This window comes from Aegilops tauschii, chromosome 7 (assembly GCF_002575655.3).
Source record: "Aegilops tauschii subsp. strangulata cultivar AL8/78 chromosome 7, Aet v6.0, whole genome shotgun sequence".
Lineage (NCBI taxonomy): Eukaryota > Viridiplantae > Streptophyta > Magnoliopsida > Poales > Poaceae > Aegilops > Aegilops tauschii.
This window is the reverse complement of record NC_053041.3, coordinates 630,822,730-630,844,342: the sequence shown is the minus strand read 5'-3', so window position 1 is coordinate 630,844,342 and position 21,613 is coordinate 630,822,730. Positions and strand designations below refer to the sequence as shown.

The 21,613-nt window shown below is 46.6% G+C and overlaps 1 protein-coding gene across 1 annotated transcript; it reads right to left on the bottom strand.

Annotated features, from left to right (window-relative positions):
- Positions 1-19,603: 19,603 nt before the first annotated feature.
- Positions 19,604-21,613, bottom strand: LOC109771839 (GDSL esterase/lipase At3g09930-like). The gene is made up of 5 exons (XM_020330532.4): positions 21,474-21,613; positions 21,098-21,349; positions 20,623-20,903; positions 20,237-20,513; positions 19,604-20,118 (listed from the first exon to the last, which is right to left on the bottom strand). The coding sequence occupies exons 1-5, from the start codon at positions 21,526-21,528 to the stop codon at positions 19,874-19,876; spliced, it is 1,110 nt and encodes a 369-aa protein (XP_020186121.1). The 5' UTR covers positions 21,529-21,613; the 3' UTR covers positions 19,604-19,873.

The following is a 21,613-nucleotide window of genomic DNA, read 5'->3' as shown; positions in this document are numbered from 1 at the left end:
TTCGTTTTCTGTCGCGTTCCCCTACACGAGAGAGCTACCGCACTGGGGCTTATAAACCAGTGCGGATGCCTCTCGGCTAGCGAGGTGGGACTAAACTTGCCGCAACGAACCTGCGCCAGCGCAACCCCTTTAGTACTGGGTCGTGGCTCCAAACGGTACTAAAGGGGTGTCTTTTGTACCGGTTGGGGCCACCACCCGGTACTACAGGGGGTGCGCTTCCCGCCACTTCGCCTGGCCAAACAGACCTTTAGTACCGGTTGGTGGCTCCAACCGGTACTAAAGGGGGGTTCTATATAAGAAAACACTTCAAAAAAATTCAGTTTCTCATCTCTCCCTCTGCTTCTTCTCCTCTACCCCGTGGCCGCCGCCCCTCGTCGCCGCCCCCGTCGCCGTCCCCGTCGCCGCCGCCCCTCGTCGCCGCCCCGGCCATCCCCGTCCGCGTCCCCGTCGTCCCTGTCGCCGTGCCCCGCCCCATCATCCCCGCCCGGCCCGTCGCCGTCCCCGTCGTCGCCGCCCCATGCCCATCCCCGTAGTCACCGCCCGTCGCCGCCCCCCGTCGCCTCGCCTCGCCGGTGAGCTCCTGGCCCGGCCGCCATGTGTCCACAGACACACACACACACACACATTGTTTTTTAGTTTTTTAGTTATAAATTTTAGTTATAGAAATTTTTCTGTTTTTTAGTTATAGAAATATCTATAGAAATGTTAGAAATTTTCCTGTTTTTTTCTTATAGAAATATTAGAAATGTTATAGAAATGTTAGTTATATAGAAATGTTATAAATTTTTCTGTTTTTTAGTTATAGAAATATTTATAGAAATGTTAGCAGTTTTTCTGTTTTTTAGTTATAGAAATATTAGAAATGTTAGTTATATAGAAATTTTTGGAAATTTTAGAATTAGTTTTAGCTAGATGAATTAGATTAATGTCAAATTGTTAAACGATAATCGATGTTTTTTTAGTTTCTTATAATTTTAGTTATAGAAAAATTTAGAATTTGCATATAGAATTTTAGTTATCACAATCCAATCATTTAAAAATGTTACTTTTTGCGGGCATATAGTATTTGTTCTCGACGATGCCCGGCCCGCATCCTCGCCGTCGACCCGTTCGCGACGACGTCCGGCTGACCCATGTCCGGGATTGGGCTCCGCCGGGCTGGCACTGGGAGGTGCTACCTGGAGGGGCGCGCCGCTTGGTGAGGAACCCGGCCTCGGGTCCCGTCGTCAACCCTGATCTCCTTTGGTGGCGTTCGCGTGGGCCACATTCGGTGCAGAGGGAGCCGGCCCCGCCAGAGGTGGTGTGTCGCCGTGTAAGGGAGGAGGACGAGCACGTCCATCGCTACATGGCTGCTATGGATGTCAGGTTCTCCAATACGTGGCAGGTTCTTTGGGCAGATGACCGGAGATATGATCCTGTGATGGTTCCTTCTCTTTGGGTGTCCACCGCCCGCGCCCCAGGAACCGCGAGTGGCCTAGATTCTTCTGTAGTATTCGATTTTTAGTAGGTACCTAGCCAGTGATGTATTCGATATATAATATTCGAGACGATGTATTCGAGATTATCTATTATTCGAGACGATGTATTCGAGATTATATATTATTCAAGACGATGCATATTATGTACTATATGATTCAGTTTTTCCTTATTGATTGCATCCATGCATTGTAATTTGAATACTAAATTGTTTTATATTTCTTCTGGATTAGTTAAATAAAAGCTATGGAGGACAATACCGGCAGAGAGGGAGAAGAGGCCCTGTTCGAGATCATACGCAGCCCTAACAGGCCATATGATCTGAATGAAGCAGATGACGGCTCCCAATATCTGAACAATACCGGGGAGGGTGATGATAAGATATTCGATCTCGATGACCGAGTTGATGAAGTCATGAACTATGATTATGATCATGATGAAGCAGACAATGATTATGATGACGCATACAATGTTGATCTTGAAATAACAAAGACTACTAGCGAGGTATATTTATATAAGCAGGCATCTAGTGATCATCACATGTTTTTTTATTTGAAGATATATTAACGAATCGATCTTTCTTCTTTCAGCCCTCCGGATCGAGAAAATCTGCTTCTACAGACAGTAGGACAAAGCGAGACCCGGGCAAAAAGTTGAAGGAGGGTGTAAAGTACAACATCGATTCCATCAAAGCTAGTGGTGAACCCCTCACGCCTAAGAACATTGCGAACAAGTTCGTTCATCAGTGCGGAGTTCTTGTGAAGGACCAACTCCCGATCTCCATTCAAGAATGGAAACAGCCAAAAACTAAACGTCCAGATGTTACTTGGGTCGACGACAGAACAAAAGAAAAGTTTTGGGAATCTCTGATGGAACATTTCACCCTACCAGATTATTTCACTGATGCAGATGTGCAGAAAGTCAAGGACGCTGCTCTTAAGAAGATGGCAATTGCATTCAACACCCACAAGAAAACTGTATGGGCCAACTATGTCGTTGCAGAAAGGAAGACTCCGGAATTCAAGGGAACACTGGAGAAGCAAAGAGAACACTGGCCCGCTTTCGTGAAATTCAAGGAATCAGAATTATCTAAGGAACGGTCGAGAAAAAACAAGGCCAATGCCGCAAAAAAGACGCAGTTCCATAGGCTGGGGCCAGGTGGCTACGCGGTAGCAATGCCTAAGTGGGATAAGTCTGAGCAAGAGATGGAGGACTCAGGGGTCACTCCGGTTACTAGGAGCTGGCCCCCCAGGTGCAAAACTTGGTTCTATGCGCATGGGGGGGGGCGTTGGACCCGAAGACAGGCCTGGTTTCGAAGAAGGAAAGTCTAAAAGGAGCTGAACAAAAGTTACTTGACGCAATAGAAGATGCTCGAAAGGGAGTGTTCATGCCCAACAGAGAGAACGACGAGCTTACGCGCGCCCTGGGAAATCCTAAACACCCGGGAAGAACACGAGGCAAGGGCGTTATTCCCTGGTATGAGGGCTTTTCAGAATGGAACGACGACTACAGGTGCCATGCAAGAAAGAATATGGAGGAGGAGAAGAAGAGGAAGCTGGAGGAGGAGCAGAGGAAGTAGGATGTAGAACGCCTTCAAGGCCTAGAAGCAAGGCACGCGGACTTGGCACTCAGATCGACTCACTTAGCCAGGAAAGGGGGTCTCAGCAGCGGCAACAGCTAGCGGATGATCGTCCAGCATTGGATAGCACCGTCCCATCCATGCCGAGAAGCAGTGTTGGTTCCGCCCCGGGCGACGCACTGCTGGATAGATACCCTATGGATGACATCATAGAGAACACTAATTGTGAGCTACACTTCAAAATGAAGAACATATCCATGAAGGTGGCGGACACCGTTGCTTTTACAAATCCCCCCGAAGCAACCTTCCATTGCAACGCAATTCCAGCGGGCTATGCTCGTGTCTTGGTTGATGAGGTGGTGGGCCAATATTCGGGGCTAGAGCTTGACATTCCTGGAGGTGACGACGAGCACACACTGGGAGAGGCCATACATCGTATCATCCTGTGGAGAAAGGATTGCATCATCTTTCGAAGGCCACCGACACCGCGTCAGCCGACTCCTCCTCGAAGTCCGCCACCGAGTGAGCAGACTCCCGCTCCTCCAAGTCCACGAACACGTGAGCCGACTCCTCCTCGAAGTCTGCCACCGTGTGAGCAGAATCCCGCTCCTCCAAGTCCACGAACGCGTGAGCCGACTCCTCCTCGAAGTCTGCCACCGTGTCAGCAGACTCCCGCTCCTCCAAGTCCACGAACGTGTGAGCCGACTCCTCCTCGAAGTCCGCCATCGTGTCAGCAGACTCCCGCTCCTCCAAGTCCACCAATGCAGAGCAGACTTTTGCTCCAACTCAGCCACGTCAGCCTTCTCCGCCGCTTCAGCAATCGCAGAAGAGACACGCCGCAGCTATGGTGCGTAGCGGTACGAGTCGAGGTAGTACAAGAGGTACAGGCGGAGACAAGCGATATAAATATGGTCCAAGCCTCGCTCCTCCTCCTCAGAGGCCTTACGACATGACCGAGGAGCAAAACGAAGCCATAGTGCGGGCCCAAGTGGACGCCCATTTTGGACCGAAACCGGCACCGCCGCCAAGGGAGAAAGTGCCTGAGAAAGTTATTGACCACTTTATTCATATGGCAAGAAAACCAGCTCCCAAGCCTGTTGACTCAGACTATGAGCGCCAAATCAGGAAGGCACATCGAACACGACTACAGAAAGAAGCGAGCTCGAGCTCGAGCCAACAAGCAGTTGTCAAAAAATGCGGGAAAACCGTTCCCAGCTGGGAGAACAGGCGGCGCAATCGACCCCCCCCCCACTTGTTGTGCCAACAACACATGAGAGTACGCGCGCCCAATATTATTGTGGGCAAACCATTCCCCAGCTGGACAATCTGGTAATAACCGAGGAGCATATAATGCAGGCTGAAATGCTCAAGATCACTATTGGACAACTCCTCGAGCTCGAGCCCATGTCTCCGCTTAGAGAAGAGGAAATAAAACGAAAATATGTCCGGGGCCAACCTTTGGTCAAGCCCCAGGAGGTCAAGAACCTCCCAACGAGAATGTATGAATTGCATCAGTCGTACATGAACATTACCAAGATCTCCAATCGAGAGTCCCTCATGGTGAATGTCAAGGAGGAGCATTACATCCATGAGGAAGCTCTGTCCGCTGAGTATTCAGAACTATTTCAGTTATACAATCAAGACGCACTCGACAAATCTCTCGTCAGTTGCTATTGTCTGTAAGTGATTTCTTTCTGTAATTTAAGTCTCAAGCTAGTTGTAGTGATCATTTTGATCAATCATTACCTGTAATTATCCTCACTATATTCTTTTCTCTGGTATTATGTTGGATGAAGATGTATGAAATGAAAAAATCTGGACGCTATGGCATTGGGTTCATTGACCCAAATACCGTTAATGAACACACATGGAAAATTCCAAGTTGTCGAGCAAGTTTAGAGTAAAGCATGCTAGAGTTCTTGAAGCGCCTCAATACCAATGACGATATACTACTTCCTTACAACTTCCTGTGAGTCACACTGTCTTGTACTACAAATTCTGTTTTTCTTACTAGCTAGCTAGATGTTAATAATTAAGTGTATAGGGTTTAGGGTAGTTGCTTAGTGTTGTGCACATGCCCGCTTAATTAAGACATGCAAACGTGTGCGCATGCAGTTACCACTGGATCTTGTTAGTCATTAAAGTTGATAAAGGAACAGTTGAAGTACTGGACTCACTACTTAAGGAAGAAAGTGACTTCGCCATCTTGAAGGGGATACTCGACAGGTAATTTCAATCATTATTAACTATATCTCGGCTTATTTAATTAGTTCCTCATTTCCTGATATCAACTATTTAATAACCCCTTATTCATTTTCTTTGCTGCCGGGCAGGGCTTGGGCAAAGTTCATCAAGGTGACTCCACGCAACTGAAAAAAGCTGTATTGGTGGCGACCCAAGGTAAGTAATTAAGTAGTACTAGCTAGCTATCTACCATCTCTTTTATTCTTGTTTCAATACTATTAATTAATTAGCATGCTTGATTAATCATTATCTAATTAAATCCCGTTCTCGTAAAGGCCCTGAAGCAGGCGCCGGGGACTGATCTGTGTTCATACTACGTTTGCGAGAACATTCGCATGATGGCGTCCGAAAGGAGCAGATCTGAAAGACAGGACTGGGTACGTTTGTCAGAACACTATTCACAATTTTTTACACCATTATCGATATCTAGTCACACAACTAATACACATACATATTGATCTCCTTCTAAACAGTTCAGAGAGGTGCGGTAGCAGCTCCTACCAACGGAGCGCATACTAGCACTTCAAGAGGAAATAGCGGGATTTTTGCTCGACCAGGTCATAGATCCCAAAGGAGAATACTATTACCCGCTACCGCCCCCATGAACCACTTGTCATCGTGCTCCGAAGGCACCAAGGCAACATGTAGGAGAAGACATTCGATGATATATATATATATATATATATATATATATATATATATATATATATATATATATATATATATGATCGGTTCTACGAGAAAATCTATTTATATATATACATAACGTATACAATATGTAGTATCGTAAAATACCAGCAAACAAAAAAGAATTAAATGGAAAACACAAAATTAATGGAAAAATAAAAAAATAAAACCAACCCCCCCCCAACATTTAGTACCGGTTGGTGTTACCAACCGGTACTAATGGTCTACCAGCACCCGGGCCTGGCTCGTGCCACGTGGTGGCACTTTAGCGCCGGTTCATGCCGAACCGGTAGTAAAGGGGGAGCGGGGCCTTTAGTCTCCACTCTTTAGTGCCGGTTGTAGAACCGGCAGTAAAGGCCATTACGAACCGGCGCTAAAGCCCGGTTCTGCACTAGTGCTAGCACACGGGAACGAAGGAGAAGCTACCCGCACGACAACAGTCGCGATTCTTCGTCCTCTCATATATGGTGGAGACTCGACAGACTTAAAGTCAACCCAAAATATCATTTAATTATCTTTCTAAAAAAGGACATATCGTCCTCTCATATATATAGGACTCATATTGACATGGAGATTTGGCTGGTCTCACCTCGAGGTCGGAGGGGGGGTCGGTGACGGGGATGACGATGGGGATGATGGAGGGGCTCCTAGATTTCTGCAAAAACATAAACCCTATAAGCTATCAACTAATCAAATGCATACGCCTTGCATAGTGCTCTGCAATTTTAGCATTCAAAGTAGGAGTACTTTTCCAATTTGAGCATTCAATAAGCAAAACCAAATCATAAAATAAAGTAGTATTCAAACTAGAATGCATTCAATTATAAGCAAAACTACATCATCTCTTGCGTCCGTACATCATCGAATATTATCACTAATACACCTCGAATACTATCATACATATAGCATCTCTAATACAGCTAGAACCGTAGCGCCCGACGGGTATCGGCGCGGGCCGTTGACACCCAAAGAGAAGGAACCATCACAGGATCATAGCTCCAGTGAGATCCCTGATGAACCTGCCAGGTATTGTCAGACCTGCACTCCAACGCAACCATGTAGCGACGGACGTGCTCGTCCTCCTCACTGACACGGTGACATACCACCTCCGCGGTGTCCAGAAGCCTCGGCACCGTTACTCGCCCACGCGACCACCACCAAACAAGGATCGGGTCAACGACGGGCTGGCTCCTCACCAACCTACGCCCCCCGGAAGGTAGCACCTCCCAATACCAGCCCGGCGGAGCCCAGTCCCGGACATGGCCCCTCTGATCAAGCCGGCCTCCTCCGCCGAGTCGACGACGAGGATGCGGAATAGGCATCGTCGACGTCGATGCGGGAATAATTGCTTGAACTAAAAAAATAAACTAGTTCTATTAATTTTCTTGCTAAAAATAAACTACTTCTATATATAGTAAAATAAAGTAGTTTTCTTAAATAAACTAGTTCAACTACTACTAAGCACTTAATTACTATAAATAAAATAAAGTAGTACTTACTAAAAATAAACTACTTCTATATATAGTAAAATAAAGTAGTTTTATTAAATCAACTAGTTCAACTACTAAGCACTTACTATAAATAAAATAAAGTAGTACTTACTAAAAATAAACTACTTCTATATATAGTAAAGTAAAGTAGTTTTATTAAATCAACTAGTTCAACTACTAATTAAGCACTTACTATAAATAAAGTAGTTTTCTTAAATCAACTAGTTCAACTACTAATTAAGCACTTACTATAAATAAATTAGTTTAACTAGTTCAACTACTAATTAACCACCTCCGCGGTGTCCGAAAGAAGAAAAAGAAGAGGAGAAGAAGAAAGGATTAATAGAGGAGAAGATCAAAGAAAAAAAAGAAGAAAAAAAAGAGGAGAAGAAGAAAGGAATAGAGGAGAAGAAGAAAAAATAGAATATTTTCTATTTTTTCTTCTTGTCCTCTATTCCTTTCGTCTTCTCCTCTTTTTTCTTCTTCTTTTTTCCTCTTCTTATTTATTTCTCCTCTTTTTTCCTCTTCGTCCTCTCCTCTTCCTCTCCTTCTTTTTCTTCTTCTTCTTCCTTCTTTCCTTCTTCATCTTTTCTTCCTTTTCCTTATTTTGGTTTTTCCTCTACACTAACCTAAAATCGATATCTTACTAACAACCTAAATAAAAAATTAATACATATATGAAAAAAACATATATAAACAAAAAAATGCTATGAACGTTATATTCATACATACCTAGCCACATCCATTCATCATATAGCTACCACATACATATATACATTATATATATGAAAAAGAATGCAATGAACAAAAAATACAAATTATATGAAAAAAATGAACAGAGCCATGGCGGCGCGGCTCACATCGGGGGCGGCCGGCGAGGGCGACGACGGGGGCGGCGGAGGGCGACGGTGTGGGCGGCGGAGGGCGACGGCGACGACGGCAGGGGCGGAGGGCGACGGGCGACGGCTCGGGGACGGCGGAGGGCGACGTCGGCATGGGCTCGGGGGCACGGGCGACAGCGACGGCGGCGGGGCAGCCTGGTGGCGTCGATGAGCTCGCAGCATCGTCGGGCGGGGGGCAACTGGCGATGAAAACTGAAATTTTTCACAAGTGTTTCTTATATAGTCGAAGTATTGGTCCCGGTTCGTGGCACCAACCGGAACCAATGCTACCCTTTAGTCTCGGTTAGTGCCACCAACCGGGACCAAAGGTCTCTTTTCAGCAGCCCAAAGGGCGGGAAGCAGAGGCCTTTGGTCCCGGTTAGTGGCACCAACCGGGACTAAAGGGGGTGCATTGGTACCGGTTGGTACCACGAACCGGTATCAATGGGCCCCTTTAGTCTCGGTTGGTGCCACCAATCGGGACCAAAGGACTTGCACAACGGCGTGGTGGTGGGAGTTTAGTCCCACCTCGCTAGTTGAGAGGGGCGCGCAGTGGTTTATAAGCCCCACTGCCGCACCCCTCTCGAACTCCTCTCCATTGCAGGCTTACGGGCCTAATTGTGACTGCTATGCCTGATGGGCCTACTGGGCCTTCTGCGGGCCTGAATCCTGGCCCATGGATGGGTTTCTAGTCATATTCAGGCCATGGTGGCCCAGTAGGTGGCAAATTTTTTATTTTTTCGCAGTTTTTTTGTTTTCTTTTTTTCCTTTATTTATTTTGTTTTGTTTATCCTAACAACAAAATACTTATTTGTTTTATTTTATTTTGTTTCTAATTACTTATTTATTTTATTTTATGATAATTCTTTTTTGCTTTATTTTTTTATTTTGTTTCTAATTACTTTGATAATTTTAGTTTCATAAATTTTATTTATGTTATTAAAGTTTATTTTGTTTTATTTTATTTTGTTTCTACTTATATATTTTATTAAATTTTATATTATTTTATTTCTAATTACTTATTTATTTTATTTTATGATAATTCTTTTTGATATTTTATGATAATTCATACGGAAACTCGTCTTTAACAAAGGGATTTCATTTTTTTGAACTTATTTGAACTCCATAGTTTTTCTGTGTTCATAATGCACCATTCAAAGCCACGTCATCAATTTTCAACCCTTTCTGACTTCATTTGTTATTTTTCATGCATTTATTGATTATTTTAAGCTATAAGACCCTGAAATTGAAAAGCATTTCAAATGAACTCTGAAAAGGTTGAAAGTTGGCATGGTATCATCATTTCATCCACATAGCATGTGCAAGAAAGTAGAGAGGGTTACAGCAAAAACTGGATGCACTTCGTCTACAAAACGGACAATCTGTTTCGAGATATCAGGGTTTCATACGGAAACTCGTCTGTTACAACAGGCATTTCAAATGAACTACGAAAAGGTTGAAAGTTGGCATGGTATCATCATAATAGTTGTGGAGAGAAATTCTTCACTTTTTCTTCGCTTGTGTCATTTGCTTATTGCGCCGTAACCATGGATAATCTTCATCGTTTATCAGGATGCTTGGGTCAGCCTTGACTTTGAAGGGAGGAATTTCATGAAACTTTTCATAATCTTCAGACATGTCTGTCTTGCCCTCCACTCCCACAATGTCCCTTTTTCCTGAAAGAACTATGTGGCGCTTTGGCTCATCGTATGATGTATTCTCTTCCTTATCTTTTCTTTTTCTCGGTTTGGTAGACATGTCCTTCACATAGATAACCTGTGCCACATCATTGGCTAGGACGAACGGTTCGACAGTGTACCCAAGATTTTTCAGATCCACTATTGTCATTCCGTACTGTGGGTCTACCTGTACCCCGCCTCCTGACAGATTGACCCATTTGCACTTAAACAAAGGGACCTTAAAATCATGTCCATAGTCAAGTTCCCATATGTCCACTATGTAACCATAATATGTGTCATTTCCCCTCTCGGTTGCTGCATCAAGCGGACACTGCTGTCTTGGTTGGTGCTCTTTCGATCTTGGGCGATCGTGTAAAATGTATTCCCATTTATCTCGTATCCTTTGTAAGTCAATACAGTCGAAGATGGTCCCCTGGACAACGAGTACAGCTCATCACAAACAGTGTTGTCACCTCTGAGACGTGTTTCCAACCAACTGCTAAAAGTCCTGATGTGTTCCCATGTAATCCAGTCATCGCACTGCTCCGGGTGTTTGGAGCGCAGACTGTTCTTGTGTTCATCGACATACGGGGTCACCAAGGTAGAGTTCTGTAGAACTGTGTAGTGTGCTTGAGACCAAGAATATCCGTCCCTGCATATTACCGAGTCCCCTCCAAGCGTGCCTTTTCCAGTCAGTCTCCCCTCATACCGCGATTTAGGGAGACCTATCTTCTTAAGGCCAGGAATGAAGTCAACACAAAACCCAATGACATCCTCTGTTTGATGGCCCATGGAGAGGCTTCCTTCTGGCCTAGCGCGGTTACGGACATATTTCTTTAGGACTCCCATGAACCTCTCAAAGGGGTACATATTGTGTAGAAATACGGGGCCCAGAATGACAATCTCGTCAACTAGATGAACTAGGACGTGCGTCATCATATTGAAGAAGGATGGTGGGAACACCAGCTCGAAACTGACAAGACATTGCACCACATCACTCCTTAGCCTTGGTATGATTTCTGGACCGATCACCTTCTGAGAGATTGCATTGAGGAATGCACATAGCTTCACAATGGCTAATCGGACGTTTTTCGGTAGAAGCCCCCTCAATGCAACCGGAAGCAGTTGCGTCATAATCACGTGGCAGTCATGAGACTTTAGGTTGTGGAACTTTTTCTCTGGCATATTTATTATTCCCTTTATATTCAACGAGAAGCCAGTCGGGACCTTCATACAAAGCAGGCATTCAAAGAAGATTTCCTTCTCTTCTTTGGTAAGAGTGTAGCTGGCAGGACCTTCATACTGCTTTGGAGGCATGCCGTCTTTTTCGTGCAAACGTTGCAGGTCCTCCCATGCCTCAGCTGTATCTTTTGTCTTCCCATACACGCCCAAGAAGCCTAGCAGGTTCACGCAAAGGTTCTTCGTCACGTGCATCACGTCGATCGAAGAGCGGACCTCTAGGTCTTTCCAGTAGGGTAGGTCCCAAAATATAGATTTCTTCTTTCACATGGGTGCGCGTCCCTCGGCGTCATTCGGAATAGCTAGTCCGCCGGGACCCTTTCCAAAGATTACGTGTAAATCATTGACCATAGCAAGTACGTGATCACCGGTACGCATGGCGGGCTTCTTCCGGTGATCTGCCTCGCCTTTGAAATGCTTGCCTTTCTTTCGACATTGATGGTTGGTCGGAAGAAATCGATGATGGCCCAGGTACACATTCTTCCTGCATTTGTCCAGGTATATACTTTCGGTGTCAGCTAAACAGTGCGTGCATGCGTGGTATCCCTTGTTTGTCTGTCCTGAAAGGTTACTAAGAGCGGGCCAATCATTGATGGTTACAAACAGCAACGCGTGCAGGTTAAATTCCTCCTGTCTGTGCTCATCCCACGCACGTACACCGTTTCCATTCTACAGCTGTAAAAGTTCTTCAACTAATGGCCTTAGGTACACATCAATGTCATTGCCGGGTTGCTTAGGGCCTTGGATGAGAACTGGCATCATAATGAACTTCAGCTTCATGCACATCCAAGGAGGAAGGTTATACATACATAGAGTCACGGGCCAGGTGCTGTGATTGCTGCTCTGCTCCCCGAAAGGATTAATGCCATCCGCGCTTAAAGCAAACCATACGTTCCTTGGGTCACCTGCAAACTCAGCCCAGTACTTTCTCTCGATTTTTCTCCACTGCGACCCATCAGCGGGTGCTCTCAACTTCCCGTCTTTCTTACGGTCCTCACTGTGCCATCGCATCAACTTGGCATGCTCTTTGTTTCTGAACAGTCGTTTCAACCGTGGTATTATAGGAGCATACCACATCACCTTCGCAGGAACCCTCTTCCTGCGGGGCTCGCCGTCAACATCACCAGGGTCATCGTCTGATCTTATACCGCAATGCACCGCATACCGGGCATGCGTTCAAATCCTTATACGCACCGCGGTAGAGGATGCAGTCATTAGGGCATGCATGTATCTTCCGCACCTCCAATCCTAGAGGGCATACGACCTTCTTTGCTGCGTACGTACTGTCGGGCAATTCGTTATCCTTTGGAAGCTTCTTCTTCAATATTTTCAGTAGCTTCTCAAATCCTTTGTCAGGCACAACATTCTCTGCCTTGCACTGCAGCAATTCCAGTACGGTACCGAGCTTTGTGTTGCCCTCTTCGCAATTGGGGTACAACCCTTTTTTGTGATCCTCTAACATGCGATCGAACTTCAGCTTCTCCTTTTGACTTTCGCATTGCGTTCTTGCATCAACAATGACCCGGCGGAGATCATCATCATCGGGCACATCGTCTAGTTCCTCTTAATCTTCAGCAGCTTCCCCCGTTGCAGCATCATTGGGCACATCGTCTGGTTCCTCTTCATCTTCAGCAGCTCCCCCCGTTGCAGCATCACTGTATTCAGGGGGCACATAGTTGTCATCGTCCTCTTCTTCTTCACCGTCTTCCATCATAACCCCTATTTCTCCGTGCCTCGTCCAAACATTATAGTGTGGCATGAAACCCCTTGTAAAGCAGGTGGGTGTGAAGGATTTTCCGGTCAGAGTAAGACTTCGTATTCCCACATTTAGGGCATGGACAACACATAAAACCATTCTGCTTGTTTGCCTCAGCCACTTCGAGAAAATCATGCACACCCTTAATGTACTCGGAGGTGTGTCTGTCACCGTACATCCATTGCCGATTCATCTGCGTGCATTATATATAATTATGTGTGTCAAAAGTAAGAAAATTAGACAAGTATCTATGTAAAGTAAGAATTTTTTTTCTTTCAGAAAGAAGATAAGAACAAGAGGTTCACCACGGTGGTGCCGGCGACGAGATCGGCGCGGGCGATCGACGGCGGTGAAGACAGGGACGGGGCGTGACGGACCGCTAATATAAACCTAGACAAATCTCGGGGAAAATGGAGCTCGGAGGTCGAGCTTCGAGAGGAGAAAGCTTAACTAGTGTGGCTTGGCCATTTCATCGAACACCTCATGTGCATAGGAGGTGAGCTATAGCACCCAATGCCCTCCCCCTCGCCGGCCAGCAAAAAACAGAGCACTGTGGAGTGCTCTGCTGCGGCGATGGGGTATATATAGGCAACTCATTTGTCCCGGTTCGTGGCTGGAACCGGGACTAAAGCTCCCCCTTCTGTCCCGGTTCGAGCCACGAACCGGGACCAATGGCCGTGGGCCAGGAGCGAGGCCAATTGGTCCCGGTTTGTGCCTAGAACCCGGACAAATGGGTCGAAACGAACCGGGACCAATGCCCACGAGACCCGGCCGGCCCCCTGGGCTCACGAACCGGGACTAATGCACCCCATGGGTCCCGGTTCATGCAGAACCGGGACTAATGGGCTGGCCAGGCCCGAATGAAAGCCCTGTTTTCTACTAGTGGTGGCATGAAATAATCAACTTGCGACATAAAATAAGTCAATGATAAATAGGTTTATCAATAAATACTACTATAATGCATAATAATTTATAAGTTTAACTATACAAATAGTAAAATTTGACCACTTATTTCGCTTTTATGTTGGATAATTTGCATATTGGGGCTAGAATTGTGAAAATTACCTGCCATAATCTTATTCGGATATGGATATATCCACTTCCATATCCATATTTGTGTCAAAATCTCATACCATATTTTTTTTCCTTTTTTGATAAATCCGGATACGGATAATTTCCATTTCCATTTTTGTTCGGATGCGGATGTTTCGGATATTAATAGGCATTTTCTCGAATACGATTATCAGATATTTCACATTATCCACTGCCAGTTTCCACCCTTAAGTGTTGTGGATGGCCCTCTCGTAGGAAGACGGCAGAGGATCCGCCGTAGAGTATTGACGTGGTGATTAGTGGACTCGTGTGCGCTATCTCATCTTATTCAAACTACTGATAGACGTAGTACAGGATAGCCAAGAGTCAAAGCTGGCTTGTTGCAATAAACACCACTACCCCCTTTGTTGATACTGTTGCATGAGTAGTTAGATCTGATGTTAAGACTTGCTGAATACCTTTGTACTCATGTTTTCTTAATAAACTACTGCATAGGAGAATAATAAAAACACAGGTGGTTCTATGTAGACCTCGACGTTGACGAGTGACTTGCTACCCAAGTGGCAATCCTGTGCCTGTGAAGGGTCACTCTAGATATATAGGCTTCACAAGCCTTCTCTCTTTCTAGTTGTTTGTACCCAGGCAAGTTTAGCTTTCGCATGTGCTTGTATGTTTATATGACTTGAGTGTTGGGTCATGTGACCCCTAACAGAACAAAGATTTGATGTTTTTACACGTTATCTATAGAGCTCCTGGATGGATCCATATGTGGTCATTACCATGCCATGTGGAAGCGAGGGAGCTTAGAGCATCTCCAGCCGTTGGCCCCCCAGGAGGGGCTAAAAATCGCCCCTTGGGGGCGCACCGGCGCTAAACCGCGCGCTGGGGGCGTGATGCCCCCCAGTCGCAGCGCCCACGTTTTTTTGAAAAACTTAAATACGGCGCAAACACGGCTCAAATTTAACGCGAACATCGGCGAGTTCGTTCAAATTTAAACATATTTTACAAAAAAAAACTACTAGGGGCTGCTCCTCGCCGTCTCCATCGCCGCTCCTCGCCGTCTCCCTCGCCGCTCCTCGCCGCCCGCCCTTGCAATTCTACATGCCGAGGAGGCTGTAGATCCGCGTGTAGTCGTCGTCGTCCTCGTCGCCGCCGCCTCCGCCGCCGTCGTCCCTGCTGCATCCCTCCCCTGGTTGGCGCGGCGGGTTGGACGGTCCGGGGGCGTCCTCGTCGTCGTCGCTGTCGAGGATCACGACGCCGTGCTCGTCCTCGCGCCCACGTTTGCGGGCTTCTATCTCCTCCAGGGCCCCGGCGCTGCCGGACCATCTCGTCGCGGTAGTAGTCGTCCCGCGCCCACTGTAGGGCCCCCTCATCGGAGAAGCCGCGCCGTCGCCTGGGAAGCGCTCGGCCATTCTTCTGAACTGGAGACGGCGAGAGGAGGCGAGGGAGGAAGGGGGAGAAATGGGCGCGTCGGCGGTGGAGGATCTGTGCGTGTCTCCGGCGCGCTGGTGGTCGGCTTATATAGGCGGAGGCGCCGCGTAGTACGCGTGGCCGGTGCGTTACGTGTGGCGGGCGAGGGGACGCGCGTCGCCCGGCCTTCACTGCGCCGCCCGTGAGGCATCAATGGAGGCTGACCGGCGCGGCAGCGCGCGCAGCTTTGGCATTGATTCGCCGCGGGGAACGAGGCGATGAGGACGACGAAGCGGCGAGAAGAGAGTCGAGTCGCTGGCAAGGGGGGCCCGCAGCTCTTCGCGCCAAAAACGATTCGCCCGGTGCCCCCGAGCGCCCCCCAGCGTGCCGGGTTCGGGTTGGGTCCGCCGGCGCCAATTTCGGCCCGAGCCAGCGAAAACTGGGCCCTTGGGGGCGCGACTGAGCCGTTTTTTTGGCGCCGGCGGCCGAAAAATCGCCTGGGGGCCTTGTTGAGGGCGCGGCTGGAGATGCTCTTATGGCCTATGGGTGCAACCGGTGAGAGACGATAGCACGGGCAACATATAACCGATTTGGATGGCGGTACGGTTGTGGCATTTCATCCTGTATTTTATTTATATTTTTATACTGGAGCTTAATACTTATAAGTTTTTAATAAATGACTGTGTGCACCAATTCATGTAGAGTTTGGGGCAATCCTTCTTTTTTAAAAAAAAAACCAAGGACTAGCTAGGAGCACTGCCCCACGGCATTAGGGTCGTAATTCGCATTCCCCTTCCAGTGCACCGGCTGTAATGGCGTTTGCCCCAACGCCCAAGCTTAGGCCAGAGTCAGCCGTGCAATGCATGCTTTCAATTCACACCACCACCCGGCCAGCTTTGTTGCGCATTATTGAGCTTCGGCGTGCGAAATGCACGGTGATATGTACGTCGTATACGTGCTTGGCATCATTATCAGTACCCCGTTTTAAATATAAGTCTTTTAGAGATCCCAATAAGGGACTATATACGGAGCAAAATGAGTGAATCTATATTTTAAAATATGTCTATATACATTCGTATGTAGTTTGTATTGAAATCTCTATAAAGACTTATACTCCCTCCTTTCCTAAATATAAGTTTTTGTAGAGATTTCACAATAAACTACATACGGAGTAAAATGAATGAATCTACACTCTAAAATGTATCTATATACATCTGTATGTGGTCCAAAGTGAAATCACTAAAAAACTTATATTTAGAAACGGAGGGAGTATTTAGAAACGGTAGGAGTAATATGTATGCATGCATTCCTCTCTTCTTTCTCGCTGCTAGTTAGAGCACACTATACAAGTTAGTTCAGAGTTTTGAAAAATGGATACCAGCTAGATAATGTTTTTTATGAGATCACTGAATATAGACCTCATGGATGATAAGGTTGTTGACACAGTGGCCTAGTTATTAGCAGAAGCGACCTCACCCCGCCAATGGCCAATCAAGATATGAATGAAACGATCAGAACGTACGTGTTCCCTCAGAAGTGAGATGGCCCACACGTCCATTTTGGCAAAGAATCAACGTCCAAGCTTGTAGCAGGTGCAGGTGGACCACACCAGAAAGCAAGGTATATGTTAAAATTAAATGTCCATGCATGCATCTTTTCATGATGATGAGGGAAGTACGAGTGCAACTACAGAGGCAATCCTTCCAGATGATAAGTGGCAATTTGCTAGCGGCTTGCTGTAAATTTTAATCTTACGCAGCCAACATGATGACGGAGGCCGTGGCCACAACATGTGCGAGGGGTTGCACCTAGCAAACACAAAGGGATATAATCTTCTGCAAGCGGGTAGAACGATCTACGCAGATTTTATTGACATGGCTAGGGATGTCTGGAAGGTCCAGTATGGACACCGTCGAAGAGAAATGAATGGCGCAGCTCATGAGTTACCTAGCTTTTGTTTCACTCCCCTCAAAAACCATAGCTTTTGTTTCACTAATAAAAATAATTGTAGTTGGGCCGATGAAACCCATAATGCTATAATGGCCTTGGCTTAAAAAAATGAACCTCGGATTGTGATCTCGGCCACCTCGATGATCCCAAGATCGCCGCCGGCTCCTTCTCCACCTGCCTCAACGGGTGGGGGAGATATTGTTCATTAGTCTGAATGTGGCGATGAGCGTGCACGTGTCCATCAACTTGGGCCGCTTCCATGCCTTCTGCCTTCCATTGGGTTCTGCCTCGACTATCTCCCCCGTCTCACTCCCCGCTCCCCGGTGCTGCAGAGGGTAATCCTGCTCGCAATGGCTGATGCAGTGCATGATGATCAGGTTTGTGGAGTCGCACGCGGGAGCCAGTGGGGGGGTGGGCAATGAGCACGTTATGCAACGACCCATCGTAGATGCAGAGGTGGTAGCTATTAGCTACGGACTAAAGCACAAAGTTGGAATGTAATTTGTCAAATAACCCCCTACATGCGGTTGGCTGAGATGATTTGTACCACTTAACACCCACTTATGGAACATCGTGTACTGAAGTGTGAGATTTCTAACTTGACATATGAAACTGAGCTTGCCCAACAACTTCATATACTAACCGTGTACTTTACTAGATCCGATTAGTATGACATGACATATCTTTTTTGTAGGAACAGGGTCTTTAGTCTTTACTCACATTGCCCTTCCGGTGCAGCAATCGGGTGTACCCAACGCTCAATCATAAGCATAGGTCGAGCTTTGCTAGTCAGATCACAATTCACACAGAGACTCAAAATCCGTCATGCCATGCATGCCTTCAATTCATACCTCCATCAAAGCGAGCTTTCTGGTTGTGCCTGGTGAATTACTGAGCTTTAATGTGTCAAATTGATGGTGATCTGCACGTCTCGTACATTCTTGGCCTAACTTGAAATACAAGGTCATTCCTCAGTTCTCACTGCTACTTCAAGCACCCTACACAACTTGAGAGTTTGGAAAAAAAAATGGATTCCTGATACAACATTGTTTCGATCACGCGCCTAAACGTATATCGTCTATATTTTTTAAGAGCTAGGTCAGTGATGATTGATGAATCTGTATGTTGTGTAGGGAAGCTCGACGTACTCAGCGTCTGTATGTTTTTAATGAAATTACAGTACTATTGGTCACAGCTGACTTGAATTGCGCCTTCCAAATTGATGAAACGATGGCTGTGCTAGCTCTTAAATCAGAGCAAGGAGTGGTGCTATGCCTTAAGGTCAGACCAAACCATCGAGCAGGGAGAGGTGGTTGATTGTAGATGCGACCTCATCCCGCCTGCCGTCAACTTCACACACCAAGCAAGATATGAAACGATCGATCAGGATGTGTTTCTCCCGAAACGAGACGGGTCCTCCTGTCCAGGGCACATGCAGCAAAGTCAGGGCAAAGAACCAACGTCCCAGATTGTAGCAGGTGCAGGTGGATCAAACAAGAAAGCATGGCCTGTTCAAATTAAATGGTTACACAGCTTCTCATGAGTTGAGCGAAGAAGTACACGTGCAACAGCGGCACTCCTTCCAGATGAAGAAGGTCGAGTTTGGAGCGGATCATGAGTTACCTACCTAGCTTTTGTTTAGCTAATAATAAAAATTCTTGCAGTTGGGCCGACGAACCCGTAATCGCAGAATGGCCTTCCTTAAAAGAACATGAACCTAATCCCATAATCCTAGCGCCTGAGCAATGGCTATCCAGGTGAGCGTTTTTACTTTACAATTTACTGCCGACTGAGAAGAGTAGTAGAGGTCAGATCCGACCATTGATGTTTCAGGCTGGTATATAGCCTATTAATATCCGGCCCCTTTTGCTCTGCGTAATGGGATTGTCCTTTGACACCCATGTGCCATCTAGTCCTATGTTCTGGACATACACTACTGGAATAAATACATACGCCAAGTGCCAGAAACACCCGGCAAAGGGTCAAAAACCCTCGGCATACACTTTGCCGAAACTTGCACCCCGCAAATGCCACCTGGCGTACATCTCTCAGGCAAACAGAAATTTGCCGAGAGCCAGAACACGGGCAGTCGGCAAACTCTTAGCTGAATGTCGAACAATACCCACCGGCAAAATAAGGAACTATATAGTGCCAGTGCGCTCGTCCAAGTAGTGCTGTTCCGTTCTTCTCATTTCATGTAATTATCCACGAGCTCAAGTACATACACGACCAATTTTCTAACAGGAATAAATCATTAGCCGGTTCATGTTTCATATATAAACAGTACTAGTACTAAACTAAAAGTTAGGCAGTGAAAGAAAAACTCGCAAGCTTCTTCCCAAATACGCATACTATGTGTAGAGCTAACCTATAAGAAATTGCACCAACTAGCTAGCAATCAATCTAGAATGTCTTCAAACTACAAGGCATCATGGAACATAGGCCCGATCTAGGAACTCCTTCAAAGGTTGTTCTAGCGCCTTCATCACGGCTTTCCACCCAGCATGTGTCGGATGCACCTCGTCCCAGTAGAAGAGCTGGTTGGGATTTTCGCATAATTCGTAGAGGGGCTCCCCTGTATCATCCTGCTGTCCACAGAACCCTGTATCATAGAAACCCTCGCAACATGGGGCCAGGTTGTTGTTGAACATGTTGGACTGATCCGACCCTTCACCTGCATGCACATGAAAATTGTATGTATAAATAGTCCGAACACGTGTTGAATCAAGCTCACACACTAGAAATCAGATTTAGTTTACAACGTTCACGCATCGATATATGCAAGTACTTACCTGGGGCATGATTGATGATGTCGGTGAAGGCGGTGTAGAGGTCCAGCATGTAGGCGTTATTCTTTTTGCCCATCAACTGCTTTAGATTTTTGTTATGCACGGACGCGGCGTAGTTGGCGAGAAGGTCACATGTAGTGTAGTTGTTCGTACTAGTCCTCATAGGCGTGCAACCAATGGGATGCATGTTGTTGACTAGCACCTTTTTCACACCAAGCTTTTGTAGCTGCACCACGTTCTTCACAATCTCTGTCGTCACGTTCCCAATGTAAGTGTCGATCTGCATGCGAGAAAAGTTAAATTGGTAAGGTGGCGATCGATAATATTAATTGATGGGTGGTTTATCAGTGTTTATTTTGTACGTGTGAGTCTAGCTACTAGCTACTTACGTCGTCGAAGCTACTCAAGAAGGAGTTCTTGACGTCGGCGCCGCTCATGTAATCGTTGCCGGAGATGGCGACAAGCGCGACGGAGTGGCGAAGCTGGTCTTTTGAGATGATTCCGCTGTTGATGAGCCTCGTGAAAGACTTAACCTGTGCGGCAAGAGTTGGCACCTTCTTCTGGAACACGCCGGCGCCACCGGAAGCGAAAGTCATGCCGGTTGGATCACAAGACTGATCTAGTGTGTGCATGTATGCCGGAGGGGCTGCATTGAAGCCCAAGATCCTTGCTGCAATTAAGTTGAACGCAATGGATATGCTCTATTAGTTTTAGATGCGCTTACATATAAGATTATATATGTTGTTGTACACTACTGGTAATCTAAAATAAATTCGAGCTAGCTAACAAAGTAGTAAAATAACACTTCACTAGTGTAAAAAATATTTTTATATTATGAGACAAACGGAGTAATAAGTTACGTACCGATAAAGTCTGACTGAATCCGGTTGTTGGAGAAGCGTCCGGTTGGAACGGCAGCCGCGGAGCCACGAGAGTTGATATAAGAGCCGTAGGGGTAGCTCCACTGACGGGAGAGATCAGACTGGGGCTGACCACCCGGCAGCTTGGGGAGGTTGCCGTTGTCGGCAAAGTCGTCGCCGAAGACGAACATGCTGGTCCACTGGTTCTTTGATGACTCCTTGGCGGACGGCGTGCCTCGAGCCTCCACGCGAGCGGCTGTCCACGTAGAGTAGATCCATCGTACGTGTATGTCAGAACTTGCGTGCATGCATGCAGTCATGTATAGAAGAGAAGAAGGTTTGGCAAACGAATATCGAAAAGAAACAAGGAGGTAGTATACCATCGAAGAGAAGCACGACGAGGAGAAGGCACACAACGGCCGGACCAAGCTTCATGGTTGCGTTGCTTGTCCCCGCCGGCGAGGAAGCAGACGATCGCTAGCGGCGGAGGAGGCGAGGTGGCGTGCCCGTGCGTGTGAAA